Source organism: Podarcis melisellensis (assembly GCF_964234715.1).
Source record: "Podarcis melisellensis genome assembly, chromosome: 1".
In the NCBI taxonomy this organism is placed as follows: Eukaryota; Metazoa; Chordata; class Lepidosauria; order Squamata; family Lacertidae; genus Podarcis; species Podarcis melisellensis.
The window spans coordinates 22863755-22877408 of NC_138528.1; the positions used below are offsets into that span (position 1 = coordinate 22863755).

A 13654-nucleotide genomic window follows, 5' to 3' on the forward strand; every position below is an offset into this window, starting at 1 on the left:
AAAGGCCGCCTTCCCTCTCCTGAGCAACTTCAGGGCAGTAGCTCCAGTGTGGGAGCTACTCCAGTAGAGCCTGTGTGGTGTAGTGGTTAAGAGCGGTGGACTTGTAATCTGGTGAACCGGGTTCGTGTCCCCGCTCCTCCACATGCAGCTGCTGGGTGACCTTGGGCCAGTCACACTTCTCTGAAGTCTCTCAGCCCCACTCACCTCACAGGGTGTTTGTTGTGGGGGAGGAAGGGAAAGGAGATTGTTAGCCGCTTTGAGACTCCTTTGGGTAGTGATAAAGCGGGATATCAAATCCAAACTCTTCTTCTTCTCCAAGTAAGGAAAGGCCTGTTCATTCATTCATTCATTTTGCAGCGACCTGCATAAATGCAGTTGTGCACAAGTAGGATGCACATAAGGATTTGTGTAAAAAGGTAAAAGCTAAAGGACCCCTGGACGGTTAAGTCTGGTCAAAGGCGACTATATACCTGTATTTATATCAGGAAGCTAATATGAGAAGTTGTGTGATGCTTCTAGGCTTGCCCATGATTGCTGCCATAACGATTAATTCCACCATAAAGACATTTTTACATGTAAGCTGCCATCTACACAGTGGCATTTTTGGAATATTTGACAATATTAGACTGGTCAGTTGCACAGCTTGTCAGCCCTATGGTTAAGAATGTGTTGTTATATGCAACTGTAAGTCCTGAAAATAACATTTTTTAAATTAAAAAAAAATCCTCTATGTTAATGTAGCATTTGCTGTTATAAATTGCAAGGTGGTCGTTAGCTACTGTGAACATTTGTGGTGTAGTACTTTCAGTCTTTAGTACAGTGTCTTTCAAAATGCATTACAGGGAGCTGTGGGATTCTTGAAAGAGAAGCTATATAAAATTCTTAATAAAGAATAAATAAAATAAGAAGGAACAGCTTTTAAAGAAGAACCTTAAGCATGTATATGAAGAAGTAAGTCCCACTTTTTCCAGTCGGATTTACTTCCCAGCCCACGTGTTTTGTTTAGCAGACTTAGGTTGCAAGCTTATACAATTAACTTGGAAGTAAAAGTAGAACTTCCTTTTGAATAAGCATGTTTGGGTCAGACAGGCTCTAATTGTTATATGTACATACTTGGAAATAAGTTTTACTGAAACGAATAATTCGTAGTGGGCATCTGCAAGCTATAAAAATAATGTTAGTGCGGAAAGAAACATTTGCAGCTATCACTTCAGTTGAACCACAAACCTCTGTTAACATGATTATTTAAAATTCCAGATTGTCACTATTTTTGGTTGGCCTTCAATCATGTACCGGCTAATTCAAATTGCATTGCTCCCCCCAAATCAGACTTTTTGTGATAAGGAAAGTGATTGGGGTGACGACACTGGAATGAATGGGATAACTTAATATAACCTTAACAAATTGGAATGAATGAACAACTAAATAGTCATTGTTATCTAACCTTCCTGCAAATGTGTGCAAATAAATCTGGATTAATGTCCAATAAACTGGTCATTTGGAAGCAACCTAACAAGCTTTACTAAAGCTATGTTGGTCTTTTCACATGTGCACTCATGAGGTCCTACACACTTGCCACCAACCAAGAAGTACAGTAGTTACTACTGAAGATTATAGGATATAACTTATGAATCTCTATGTAGAAGGAGGCAGTTTCCTGCTCAAAAAAGAGTAAGGCTTGAATGAGGTTTTGATCATATATTTTTTTACATCTTCATATCTACATGTTAGTCCCTCCCCAACTAGCTCTTTTATTTCTTGTAAACAAGTCTGTTAACTGCTTAAAAAGTCAAAAACACAAAGTGTGCTGACAAGATTAGAGGATACGAATATGTCATTAAACCTAGATTCATTGATTGTGTGCATTTGATATTTTGAGTTCCAGTGTGCTTTGGTTTAGTGAAGCATTCCAGGCTTTGGTTATTAGCAGTACTATCTGCAGAGGAGTATTGAGAGCTTTTCCATCAACAGCGATTCTCATACCAATGGCTTTAAAGGCTTTTAGGGGATATTTGAGATACCACACTTCTCTTGTAGCAAAGCACTCTGTGGTATTCCAGTACTGCTGCCCGTTTAGTTACGATATCCCTCCAGGCATTCTTTTAAGTAAGCTTCTCTATTTATGTTTTGGAGTAAGGGAAAGCATGGTACCGGGATATGCTGATGAGAGTGTACTACGATTAAAGAATGGGGTATGTTGTTGCTGCCAGTGGCTATCACGAATTAAAAAGCAATGTGATTGACATAAAGTCCTAAATGTATTTATTTGAGAGTACATACCATACCAGCAGAATTTGCTTGTAGATGTTATGCTAAGAAATATATTATTTTTTTTACACCAAAGAGTTTTGGACCATAGGCTGAAGTTTAAATCTGGAAGGTGCTAAACTCTTATGACTGAGAAGCTGTCAGAGAAATGGTTTTGTTGGGTTGCTGGAAGAAATGAAACAAGTACTAGAGTAGGAGGGTTGCTTCACTCCCCCCCCCAAAAAAAATGGAAAGCACAGTTGCAACAAACCATTGTTTTAAAAAACCATGCCACATGTTTGTTAAGGACCTGTGATTGGCTACAACTTCCTCTTGGACTGCATAGTTGGTGACAAACTGGGATTGGCTGAGATAGAAGAAATAAACTGCTGGTTTTGGCTATGAAACTAACCACAGTTTTTCACGTGAAGCTGTGGTTAGTTGAAAATGGAAAGGAGAAACTTTGGGGACATGCCATATCCAATGCTTAACCTTTTGACATACAGGCAGCAACCATTTTGTGCGGGGGCTTCCGTTCCTGGCCCCTATGTGTGTGTAAGCACAATCCCACCACATTCTGCCCTGCCCCATTCCACCCCATTCCTCCCTGTTTTGAGTCCAGAAGGACCTCAGCATTGGTGGTCGCACATCAGTTGAAGGTGCACAAAATGGTCACCATCTGTATTTTATCTGAGAAAGGAAGCCCACAAAGTTTTTCATTCACATACAATATTGCTAACTCCTTTGCACACACACACAGAATTACAGCCTGGGGGTGATAACCAACTTAAGTTATGTAAGTTCATTGATTTCTGATTTCTGAGTATGCTTAATGTTGGATATTACTCTGCCAGTGTAATCATAACCATGTCTACTCAGAAGTAAGTACTATTAAATTCAAAGAGACTTACTTACAGATAAGTGGGTATAGGATGTAGTCTTAGGGCAGTGTTAGAAACTCGGATATATAAGCTAGGTGCCAAATGGCTCCTTAAACCAGGGTTACAGTCGCCAAAACAGAATGTCTAGTTGCCATTTGAGGCCAGACAGCTCGGAAGTCGTATTTTTTGTTTTGACTTTTTGGTTCCTGACATTCATTCTGATCACGGATAGAATTCTAAAGGATGCCTTATTAGTGTGTGAAAACAAGCAAGACCCAAGGATCCTCAGGCATGCGCCTGGCTGGTAACCAGGTGCAAAATGTGCCTGGCGCCTGGCGAATTTCAAACGCTGCCTTAGGGTGAGATCAAACAGGGTTTTACCTCCTCCTCCTCCTCCTCCTGCTGCATAGCCCCAAATCTGGGATTCTATGGAGGAATCCTATGAAGGAGATTTTGAGGGTGCATGGGGAGCTGTTGTGCCAGGTTTGGCAACAGTATACTGAGAGGTGGCCCAACCTATGTCCCAAAAGTGGGAGAAATCATGGCAAAGTAATATTTTGGCCTGTCATCTTGATTCAAATGGGGCCCGGCGTCCAAGCATGGACGAAGTGCGTCAGCCCCACCTCGGAACCCTCATGCCATGTTTAGCAACATTATATTCAAGAGGCATCCAAACGTGCAGAGAACAAACAGGTGGGCAGACAAGATAAACCATTCTCCCCCAATAGGGGTGGCATAGAAATTTAATAAAATCATACTCCCTAGAAAGTACCATATTTTTTGCTCTATAAGACTCACTTTTTCCCTCCTAAAAAGTAAGGGGAAATGTGTGTGCGTCTTATGGAGTGAATGCAGGCTGCACAGCTATCACAGAAGCCAGAACAGCAAGAGGGATCACTGCTTTCGCTGCACAGCAATCCCTCTTGTTCTGGTTTCTGAGATTCAGAATATTTTTTTTCTTGTTTTCCTCCTCCAAAAACTAGGTGCATCTTGTGGTCTGGTGCGTCTTATAGAGTGAAAAATACGGTATGTTAGGCACCATACACACCGCAAACTGTTCTATTGGCTACAATAAAATGCTTATTTAAATCCTAATTTCAGCAGGGGCAGGGAACGCTATGGGCAATGCGAATCTGCAGGTGCAAAATTGGCAAATCCCTGTACTAGCAGTTCAGACACAAGTCTTCTCCCTTGTCTGTCTGTCTGTCTGTCTGTCTGTCTGTCTGTCTACATGTCTCTCTCTCTCCCCCCCTCCCACTGCCCCACACCACAGGACATTATTCGGCATTGCTGAACAGCCCTAAAATCTATTGTTAAGGCTATTGAAATCTATTGTTTCTTGATAATTATACAAATCAAGATCTTTTTTCAGTATTTTAGGGATATGAGCAGCAGCATTCACCTTAATGTTGTGTAGTTCTTATATACCAGGAACCAAAATTGGTAATAATTTCCTTCCTTTGCTGCTTAGCTGTTGCCATAACCTTCTGTGATATTCCTGTTTCTTTTTCTAAATACCATTATGAAGCAGTTATGCAGATCTCCTAGCAACTAATCTCATAAGTAGACTGCCCTAAAGTGGTTGTGTTTTTTTGTGCATGATAAAAACATGGATTTGTTCTGTTTTCTTGACCCTGCCTCTCTCTGGTTCAATTATATTAAAGTAATCAGAATTGCTGGCAGTTATTCAATGACACCTATGCACTGGAACATTGGTGCAAATTGCTTACTTCAGTTTCCATCCATGCCTCTCCCTTAGAGTGAACTGCAATTTCTCTAGTATGGCCATTCTTTGGTGTTGAAGATAATCCTGTTTTTCTCTACTTAATACTGTTACAGGACTTGTTTTCCTCATTGCTGTTGTCTTCTCAGAGTGGATATCTTAAAGTGTTTTTGCTGCTCTTCAGAAAATGCAGTGTCAGGAAACCTCACTTGACTAGGAAGGCAGGGGACAGCAATGTGGTTTCCATAAAGAGTAGTCATGTAGTATGTAGGGAGAAAATGCCACTGCTGGTATAGACGTATTTTCCCCTGTTAATGCCACATGCATTTTTTGAGCAATTCTAAAGCTTGAGACGTGGCAATTTGTTAACCTTCGCAAGTGATGCAATCAATATTGGTAGCCTTCTGTCCTTACTGGCTTTCTTGTGCAACTAAACAATCGACTCCTTATGCTGTTCTATAAATATTTGATTGCGGATTTTTCTGGTTATCTAATTCAGTATACAAGGAAATTGGCCACTTCCAAGCTATTCAAAATCAGCAGCGGGTTAAGAACTACTTTTTTTTTTTAAAGTTAAGTGAAGTATGAAACCTCAATAGACATTTTGTCAGTCTTTAACTTCATGCCCTATAACAACTAGCCACTGGTTTCTCCGACTCCTTAATTCTTGACTTCACTCTTTGGCAATCACTGCTTTGAAGATTCTTTTTGGTGTTTTGAGCTTCCAGTATATGGTAAGGTGGTGTCTAAGAATGGCCTTTATACCATGATCGCATGAAACAAGTTTCATTGGCTCTTCCAGGTTAATAATTCTCTCTCTCTATTGGTTACTTTTAGGTACTTAGAGTTTATCATCTAGTACGGTGGTTCCCAAATAGCTCAGTAATGCAGATTCCGTTTTTCGGACTCCCTGGGGTCCACAGACTACCAATTGGGAACCACTGATCTAGTACGAATAATGTCAAGTACAGTACTGAAAACCTCCCAATGTTACTTTATTTCCATCCTGTTCATAGTCCCAGTGTTCCATCTCTTTACTGTTCCTTGGGCTCTGATTTCTTCTGCTTAAATTATCCCAGCCAGTTGAGGATTACATTGCAAGTGCAATGACATCATGCTGCTAGCCAGTCAGATTCATTCAAATGACATCACAAAGTCAACTCAGAGTCAAAGCTAGAAGTGTTACCCTCTCTTTGAATGGGGCTTGAGGTGGAAGGCACATTGTGATAATTTTTGCACCTTTGCTTATCTAATTAGTGCTGGAAGGAGGGGAAATTTTCATGGCGGATGCAAATACAGTTGTACCTCGAAATTCGAATGCCTTCCAAGTCAAACATTTTGGCTCCTGAATGCCGCAAACCCGGAAGTGAGTGTTGCGGTTTGTGAATGTTCTTTGGAACCTGAACATCCGACATGGGTTCCGTGGCTTCCGATTGGCTGCAGGCGCTTCCTGCAGCCAATCGGAAGCGGCACCTTGGTTTCTGAAAGTTTTGGAAGCCGAACGGACTTCTGAAATGGATTCCGTTCGACTTCCGAGGTACTACTGTAGTTCAGCTTGGCCTCAAACAGTTACAAAATGATACAGGGATTTATATTTTATTTTTTTGTAGGGGAGCGAATTGGTCATTAAAAGTATTATTTAGTAGACCACAATCATATTTCTTGCAACAGCCCTGCTTTGTTGTCATGGGGCTTAGCTCAGATTTTCTAGGGTGAAGTTTGGAGTGTAAAACAGGATTGACCAGAGGCCACAGAAATATGTATAGGAAAGACGGCTCTACAATCTTCCTCTAAATCTCTATAAAGCTATTGGCTGTGCACAGCCTGGAATGTAGACTTAATAAACAACAACCTAGAAATGCTAAGAGTTAGTAAGGCAAATCAGTTCCTTTTGTCTCAAAGTGGAAATGGCTTTTCAAACTGTCTAGGGTCCAAAGTAAACATTTACAACTGTAGCTGCATGTAATGATAGCCTGACTTTTGTTGTGGCCCACTACTAGTGGGGGAATCAATCCTCTTGCCTGAAACTGCCCTCCCAATTGTTTTTCTCCTATAGATAAGGCACCAGTTTGCAGCGTAAATATAGGGCAGGGCATTTGTAGAGAAGTGAATTCGACAATTGGACAAATGGGCTAGCAGGATCAAGCCTTCTGCCTCCAACCACTGCAAATCTTCTGCCTCCTGAAGGCCCTTTGCAAAGGAGAAGCAGCTGTTAGATTAAATTTACACTTAGCTATGGCTCTTGGGGCCCTAACTATTGGAATGATTGATTTCCACGCTTATGCCAGTAGCTCCCCAACTCATTCTTAGAGCCGAACATTGCGTTCCTCATGCTAATAATTTCTGCTTGGGCAAAGCAGTTATTAGAAATTATAACTATGGCTTATGGGCCAGAGTGAGATGTCAACTATGTTTACAAAAGCTGTAGAACACTCCTTCCTTCAGTAATATATGAACAGCAGTTCCCGTTACTTTGGTAATTATTGCATAGCAGAATGTCTTAGGGCTATGATGCATACTGTTAACAAGATGGATTTACGGTTTTGTTTACCCACAAATCAGATAGGAGTTTGCTGAATGTGCCCCTCTCAGATTCCTGGCAAGTAGACATGGGCATAAATCTTTCTGGTATTACAGTTTTCATTAAATGAATGTTCACGCAGTAGACAGTTGAAGTTCTCAAAGTGTCTGTCACCTGTGTGTGGTTACAGACAGTTAACCAAGATTGTTTGTATGCTGGTCGAAGATGACTCAAATAAAATTCATTTCTGAGTTTTTTTCTGTCTAGAATCTTAAAACCCCTAGAATCAATATACTTGGAACAACGCTACTGGTATAGCAAGCAGATTTGAGACACACATAGTTATGCATGCCCTATTCTATTTTGTGTACATAACTAATTCTGTTATGCATGCTTAATTCTGAAAGTTGTTGTACAGCAATTATGTGTCACTGTATAAAGCATCCAAAATTTGCTTAAATCCAAGCAGAGATTTTAAAGGATAAGACGATACCTGCCCAAAGGCTCATTATCTAATAGATGCAATAGTGTGTGGAAAAGCATGAGGAGGAGGGCAAGCAAATTCAGGTATCAGTGCTTGTCTGTGGAATTTTTTAAAGGAGCCTAAATACCGTACATTAAATCAATATGGGCTGTGCAAGCTGTTGGTCACAGTGTTGTGCGGTCCTCTGTTGCAGAAGTACACGGTTATAACTTGGCAGTTGATGGGCGGGTAGAAAAGTGTAGAAGATATATGAAATTAGAAGGGAAGAAGAGAACTGAACTAGGTGCATGACCCTCCTCACCCATGAAAATGCATTTTACAAGGTTTCTTCAGTTCAAATGGCGCATTAAATATAGAACTACTGATATCCTGACATCCTTTTTAAGGAACAGGAAAAGCCACTCCTAGGAGAGAGACACAAGAGCAGAGAAGGGAGAGTGGCATTTTCCCTCTTGCTGTGTCCCTGTTGCAGTGCCCCCCCCCCGCCACGTTTTTCACTGCAGGGAAAAAGCCATGCAATTCTCTGAATGTTTGTGTAGACACTTGGGAAGAGGCAATTTGGAGTTGGGAAACAGCACGCTAATTGTCACCTCTCTCCTTGAGCTCTCCATCTAGTTCCATCTAGTTTTGTGCCCGGCAAAAACGTTCCTCTTTAACCAGGCCTTTGGTTGACTGACATTCAATGCCCTTTTAAAATGTGTGTGTGTAGGGGTTATTGGGTTGTTGTTGTTGTTTTCATTTTGATTATGTATTATGTGTTTTTATATCATGATTTTATCCTGTGAACCACCCGGAGACCTGCGGGTATAGGGCAGTATCCACATTTAATTAACGAATTAATAAATAATCTTTTCCTGTTCTATAAGGGCTAGTGGGCTACCACTGTGCATATGTAACATGCAGCATTCCTTTTGGACTATGAGTCAAGAACTCTGTTCAAAGAAGTGCTGCAAGAGAAGCTATGGGAATGAAAGCATTATTATTATTATTATTTACTCTCTTGAAAACAATTTCTGCCACTGTGTGTTTCACAAACATGGCTGTAGGCTTTCTGTGTCCTCTTATGATCGGCGTCTGGTGTTAGCAGCATGTGCAGACCATTGATCTGCTTAATGATCTTGTCTCTCTCCATAGATGACATGGCAGAGCTCCTCCTTGGCGAATCCAAGCTGGAACTTTTTCTGAAGGAGAACCCTCTTAAGCAGGGCGCGAGCCCCTGTGGTCCCCGGCCAAAGTTAATTGAAGTCAGGAAGCACCTCACTGCAGCGCTTGACCGAGGAAACCTAAAGGTACTTGCCACTTCTAAAACAGTATCTGGGAATTTTTGAGTTAATAAATAAAGTCTGCATCAGGCTTTTGGAATCAGGTTTGAGAAATATTTTTCCATTGCTGTGTTTGGATTTTGCGAGGTGGACACATTTTCTATATTCTTATTTCCACACTGCCCTTCTTCCCAGCTGGGAGCTCCGAATAGTGTACACAGTCCTTAAAATGTCTTAAACCACAAACTTTCTGTTAACCCGCCGCACAACGTTATGAGGCATTAACCACTTCCTGGATCCACATGGTCTATCCCTTTCTACTGAATGTCACCCGCCATGTTGTGCAAGGATCAAGAGAGTGCATGGCTTGCCTGACTCCTGCAAGCACCCTGTCCACATCGTTGGGTTACTATAGCAAACCGATTCCACAAAATATGACAAAAAAGTGATTGATTACCTTCCGCTGGACTGGCAGCAATTGTGGCATTGAGTTCCAATTGCATATGAACCTGACACCTCAAAGTGCTTTACAAATCTATCACCAAAGGCTATTGGGTGACTAGCTGTTTCTGCCTGGACTTCAGTAGCCCATTCACCACTAAAGAAGGCTCTGCTGGGTGGTTCCCTGACGATGCAGCAAAGTAGGCTTTCTTTCTGCCTATGTCATCTGATAGGTTCAGTTCTGTGCTCTCACTCATGTCTGGTTGTATTTGCTACAAGAATTGAGCTCCACCTGTTGGCTGGCTCAGTTCATTGCCAGGAGCTCCTTTTCGGGCTGTCGGAGGACGGAGGGGGAGCAATCATGATGATGGCTCTGCCCATCAGGCTTCATTTCGCTTTAGAATTATTTACAGTAGGTATTTTGTGTCCAATAATGGACGCGGGTGGCACTGTGGTCTAAATCACTGAGCCTCTTTGGCTTGCTGATCCGAAGGTCGGCGGTTCGAATCCCCGCTCCCGTTGCCCAGTCCCTGTTCCTGCCCACCTAGCAGTTTGAAAGCACGTCAAAGTGCAAGTAGAAAATAGGTACCGCTCCAGCGGGAAGGTAAACAGTGTTTCCGTGCGCTGCTCTGGTTGGCCAGAAGTGGCTTAGTCATGCTGGCCAATGATCTGGAAGCTGTCTGTGGATAAACGCCGGCTCCCTCAGTCAATAAAGCGAAATGAGCGCCACAACCCCGGGGACGTCCGCAACTGGACCTAATGGTCAGGGGTCCCTTTACCTTTAATGGTCATTTGTTAAATTTTATTACAGTTTCATCCTTACAGTTTCATCCAGCAATCTAACAGCAAATTCCCAGCATTCCCCCCCCCCCAGTGTTGCGGCACACTAATGGACAAAGGAATAAAACCCAGGATGGGGTTATGCAGATAAAGGGCTGTGCTGTGCAGAAAGGAGCTGGGAACAGGCATAAAAGTGCTATTTAGCTGGTATTTTGAAATAATAAAATTAATGGTAGCAACCGTTCATTTAGGGAAAAAGCTAATTAGTTCATTTTTCTTCCTCTTGTTTGGTATCTTTATTTCGGTTATGCAATTTTCACAGCTGCATTTTTGCTGCAAGGTGAAATGTTATGTAGGATGTTTTTGCGACTGTGTTAAAAATAAATTTCATGAGTGTAGTTATTTCCTGTGTTTTCAGTAGCAGCGATTCCTCATCTTTAGAATATAAAACTATACACAATGCTAGGTAGAGTGTTTGGACAAGATAAGAATGCAGATAATGCTGTGTTTTCTTGGAGTAAATATATGCAATTTCTTTCCTCCAGCCAGAGTTCTTACAAGAAGCCAACTTGGTTATGGCCAAATCAAACTATATGGAAGGTGATTACAAAGAAGCTCTTAACATATATGCGAGAGTGGGTCTCGATGGCTTGCAGCTAGTAGCTGTACCTCCTTATCGGCTGAGGATGATAGCTGAAGCATATTCTACCAAAGGTAAGACGACTTTCAGTTCTTCCATGATTTTTCTCCCGCGTCCCCTTCAAATAAAATACATTGCACATGTGACCAAATTGAAACTTGGTGATGCTTGTTTCTGTTAACATTTTGGCTGCATAGGAAGAAGCATGATTCTTTGCAAGAAGCAAAGATAAGAAAACTAGTAATTCAGATTAATGCATACACATCTTGGTCAAAGTATGTCCCACTCTCAGTGTTAACCTGTTAATTCAAAAGGCACCATGGTTGGTTCCAACAAGCAAGCAAGCTGTGACTTGTGTGATCATTATCTTGGAGCCATAGATATGCACCAGATCACACCTTCTCTTCCCCCAAACTGGTACATTGCAACTTTTGGTTTTTCCATCTCACAGACGAGGAGGCGCGATCTAGTATGAATCTGTGGCTCTGACTTTACACTATTCATGCAAGTAGATGGGCATTTACAAGCAGTTACTTTGATCATGTTATCAGGAATACTTTTGAGGAACGTTATGCTTAAGTTACAGTTACAGATAGGTAGCCGTGTTGGTCTGCCATAGTCAAAACAAAAAGAATTCCTTCCAGTAGCACCTTAAAGACCAACTAAGTCAGTTCTTGGTATGAGCTTTCGTGTGCATGCACACTATCTGAAGAAGTGTGCATGCACACGAAAGCTCATACCAAGAACTGACTTAGTTGGTCTTTAAGGTGCTACTGGAAGGAATTCTTTTTGTTATGCTTAAGTTAGTTTAAGTTCACTAAAACTACCAGCTGAAAACTCATTGAATTAGAGACATGCTTTTGTTTCAGCAAAGGAACTCAAATTCAGGCAGCCCTGTATCAGGAAGTTTTTAATGTTTGATGTTTTATTATGTTTTTATATGTGTTGGAAGCCGCCCAGGGTGGCTGGGGTAACCCAGCCAGATGGGTGGGGTATAAATAATGAAATATTATTATTACTCTGTTGTTCTTTGAAGACATTGGTTAATATGGGTTGGATCCAGGAAAAAGTGCACTGAAAGGGCTGGTGGGAGCTGACTTTCCTGCCCCAGTCTCTTCCAAGGATGAGGGGTCCCATTAAATGGGGGTGGGATGTAGAATCCCAGTAAATCAGTTGTAGGTACCTTTTGCAAGCAGGTTATGGAAATAAACGGCTCTAATGACAATTGCATCATTGTAAATTATTGGTATTTATTGTAAGGCATGGTATGATATGTATAGCTTTTCTTTGTATGCTTGGGGCCATTATTTATAGTCTAGGAATAGACAAGGGTGGAAAGTTTGCAGGAATAGGTTGTCTAATCAAACCTTCATCTGTGATTTTGGAATATACCCCAGATTCCCAGCAAAAACATTGAATCTGAGTAGAGAATTGTACATTTTCAAGGCTTCCTGCAGCCATCCTGTCAGGGATGTTGGTTTCAGATAACTCCTTTTTGGAATATGTCTTGATGTTCCCTTCTACAAAAGTATCTTCCTTTTATATCCGTGCTGACGTACTTTATCATTATGAATAGCATCTAGAAGTTAAAAACGGGCAAGGATAGGTTTGGGTCGTTTCCCCCTGTGCAATACTGACGTAGTTTCTATAGGTGGCAGTGTTGCCCCAGCATCAAGATGTGTTCTGCAGTGTGCGTGCGTAACAGAAAGCTGGGTCATTGTTTTGAGAACACAGCAGATTCTGTGCATTGGGGTATAGAATTTTTCATGCCTTGATGCATTTGGAATTGCTTCTTTTGTCTGGAAGAGCAAACATTTGCCATCTATGTGGTTTGTTTTTCTTCAAAGAGAGCAGACTCAGTGGCAGCATTGACAACTGATTCTAAATAATGTCTAAAATTAATCTGAGCGTTTGCATGCCCTGCACAGTTCAGTCCAAGTGCTGGCCATATAGCTGTGAAGAGATTTTGCTGCCTAGCGTGGTAGGAGTGTAGGATACTTGATAGGCTTCCTATATAACACTATTCGAGTTTGAAGGGGTGGGTAGATGTTAAAATTAATTTTAATGCTTTTAAAAATGTCTCTGATCTAGGAAAAAGATTAAGGTAAAAGTCACCCTACGAAAGGATTGTTTGGCTTGAGTGAAATGAGTAGATTTTTGCAGACAAGTTAATGTTGCAAAGTTGTTTTGAAAACCTACTCTCCCTTATACATTCGGACCTTGGTTTTTGAACAGCCTAGTTCTGGAACGTTTTGGCTCCCGGATGATCCAAACCTGGAAGTGACTGTTCCGGTTTTCGAATGTTCTTTTGAAAGTCGAAGTCCGAATGTGCTTCCATGCCTTCCGATTGGCTGCAGGAGCTTCCTGCAGCCAATCAGAAGCCGCGCTTTGGAAGTGAACGCTTTGGAAGTCGAATGGACTTCTAGAACGGATTCTGTTTGACTTCCAAGGTACAACTGTACTTACAACAAGGAAAACGAGGTATTGGCAGTGACATGCTAGCAAAAGGGAGGTTTCTGGGAAAACCTGCTCCTTAAGAAGGGGTCACAGGGAACCAAAATATTGTCAAATAGGGCATTGTTAATTGACAGGGACTTCCCTAATGCATCTGGGTAACACTGGTATGGATTGATGCCCAGAGATAGCTTGGTCAGATAGGATGAGGACAGCTCTCT

The 13654-nt window shown here is 41.5% G+C and overlaps 1 protein-coding gene across 4 annotated transcripts in view; it reads left to right on the top strand.

Annotated features, from left to right (window-relative positions):
- Window positions 1–8963: 8963 nt before the first annotated feature.
- TTC7B (tetratricopeptide repeat domain 7B) overlaps window positions 8964–13654 on the top strand; it is an 89381-nt gene continuing 84690 nt past the window's right edge. For all 4 annotated transcript variants that reach the window (XM_081910247.1, XM_081910248.1, XM_081910249.1 and 1 more), the window contains exons 1-2: window positions 8964–9145; window positions 10885–11053. In XM_081910247.1, the coding sequence (XP_081766373.1) occupies window positions 8969–9145; window positions 10885–11053 (346 nt within the window). In that variant the 5' untranslated portion in view covers window positions 8964–8968. The remainder of the gene's footprint in view (window positions 9146–10884; window positions 11054–13654) is intronic.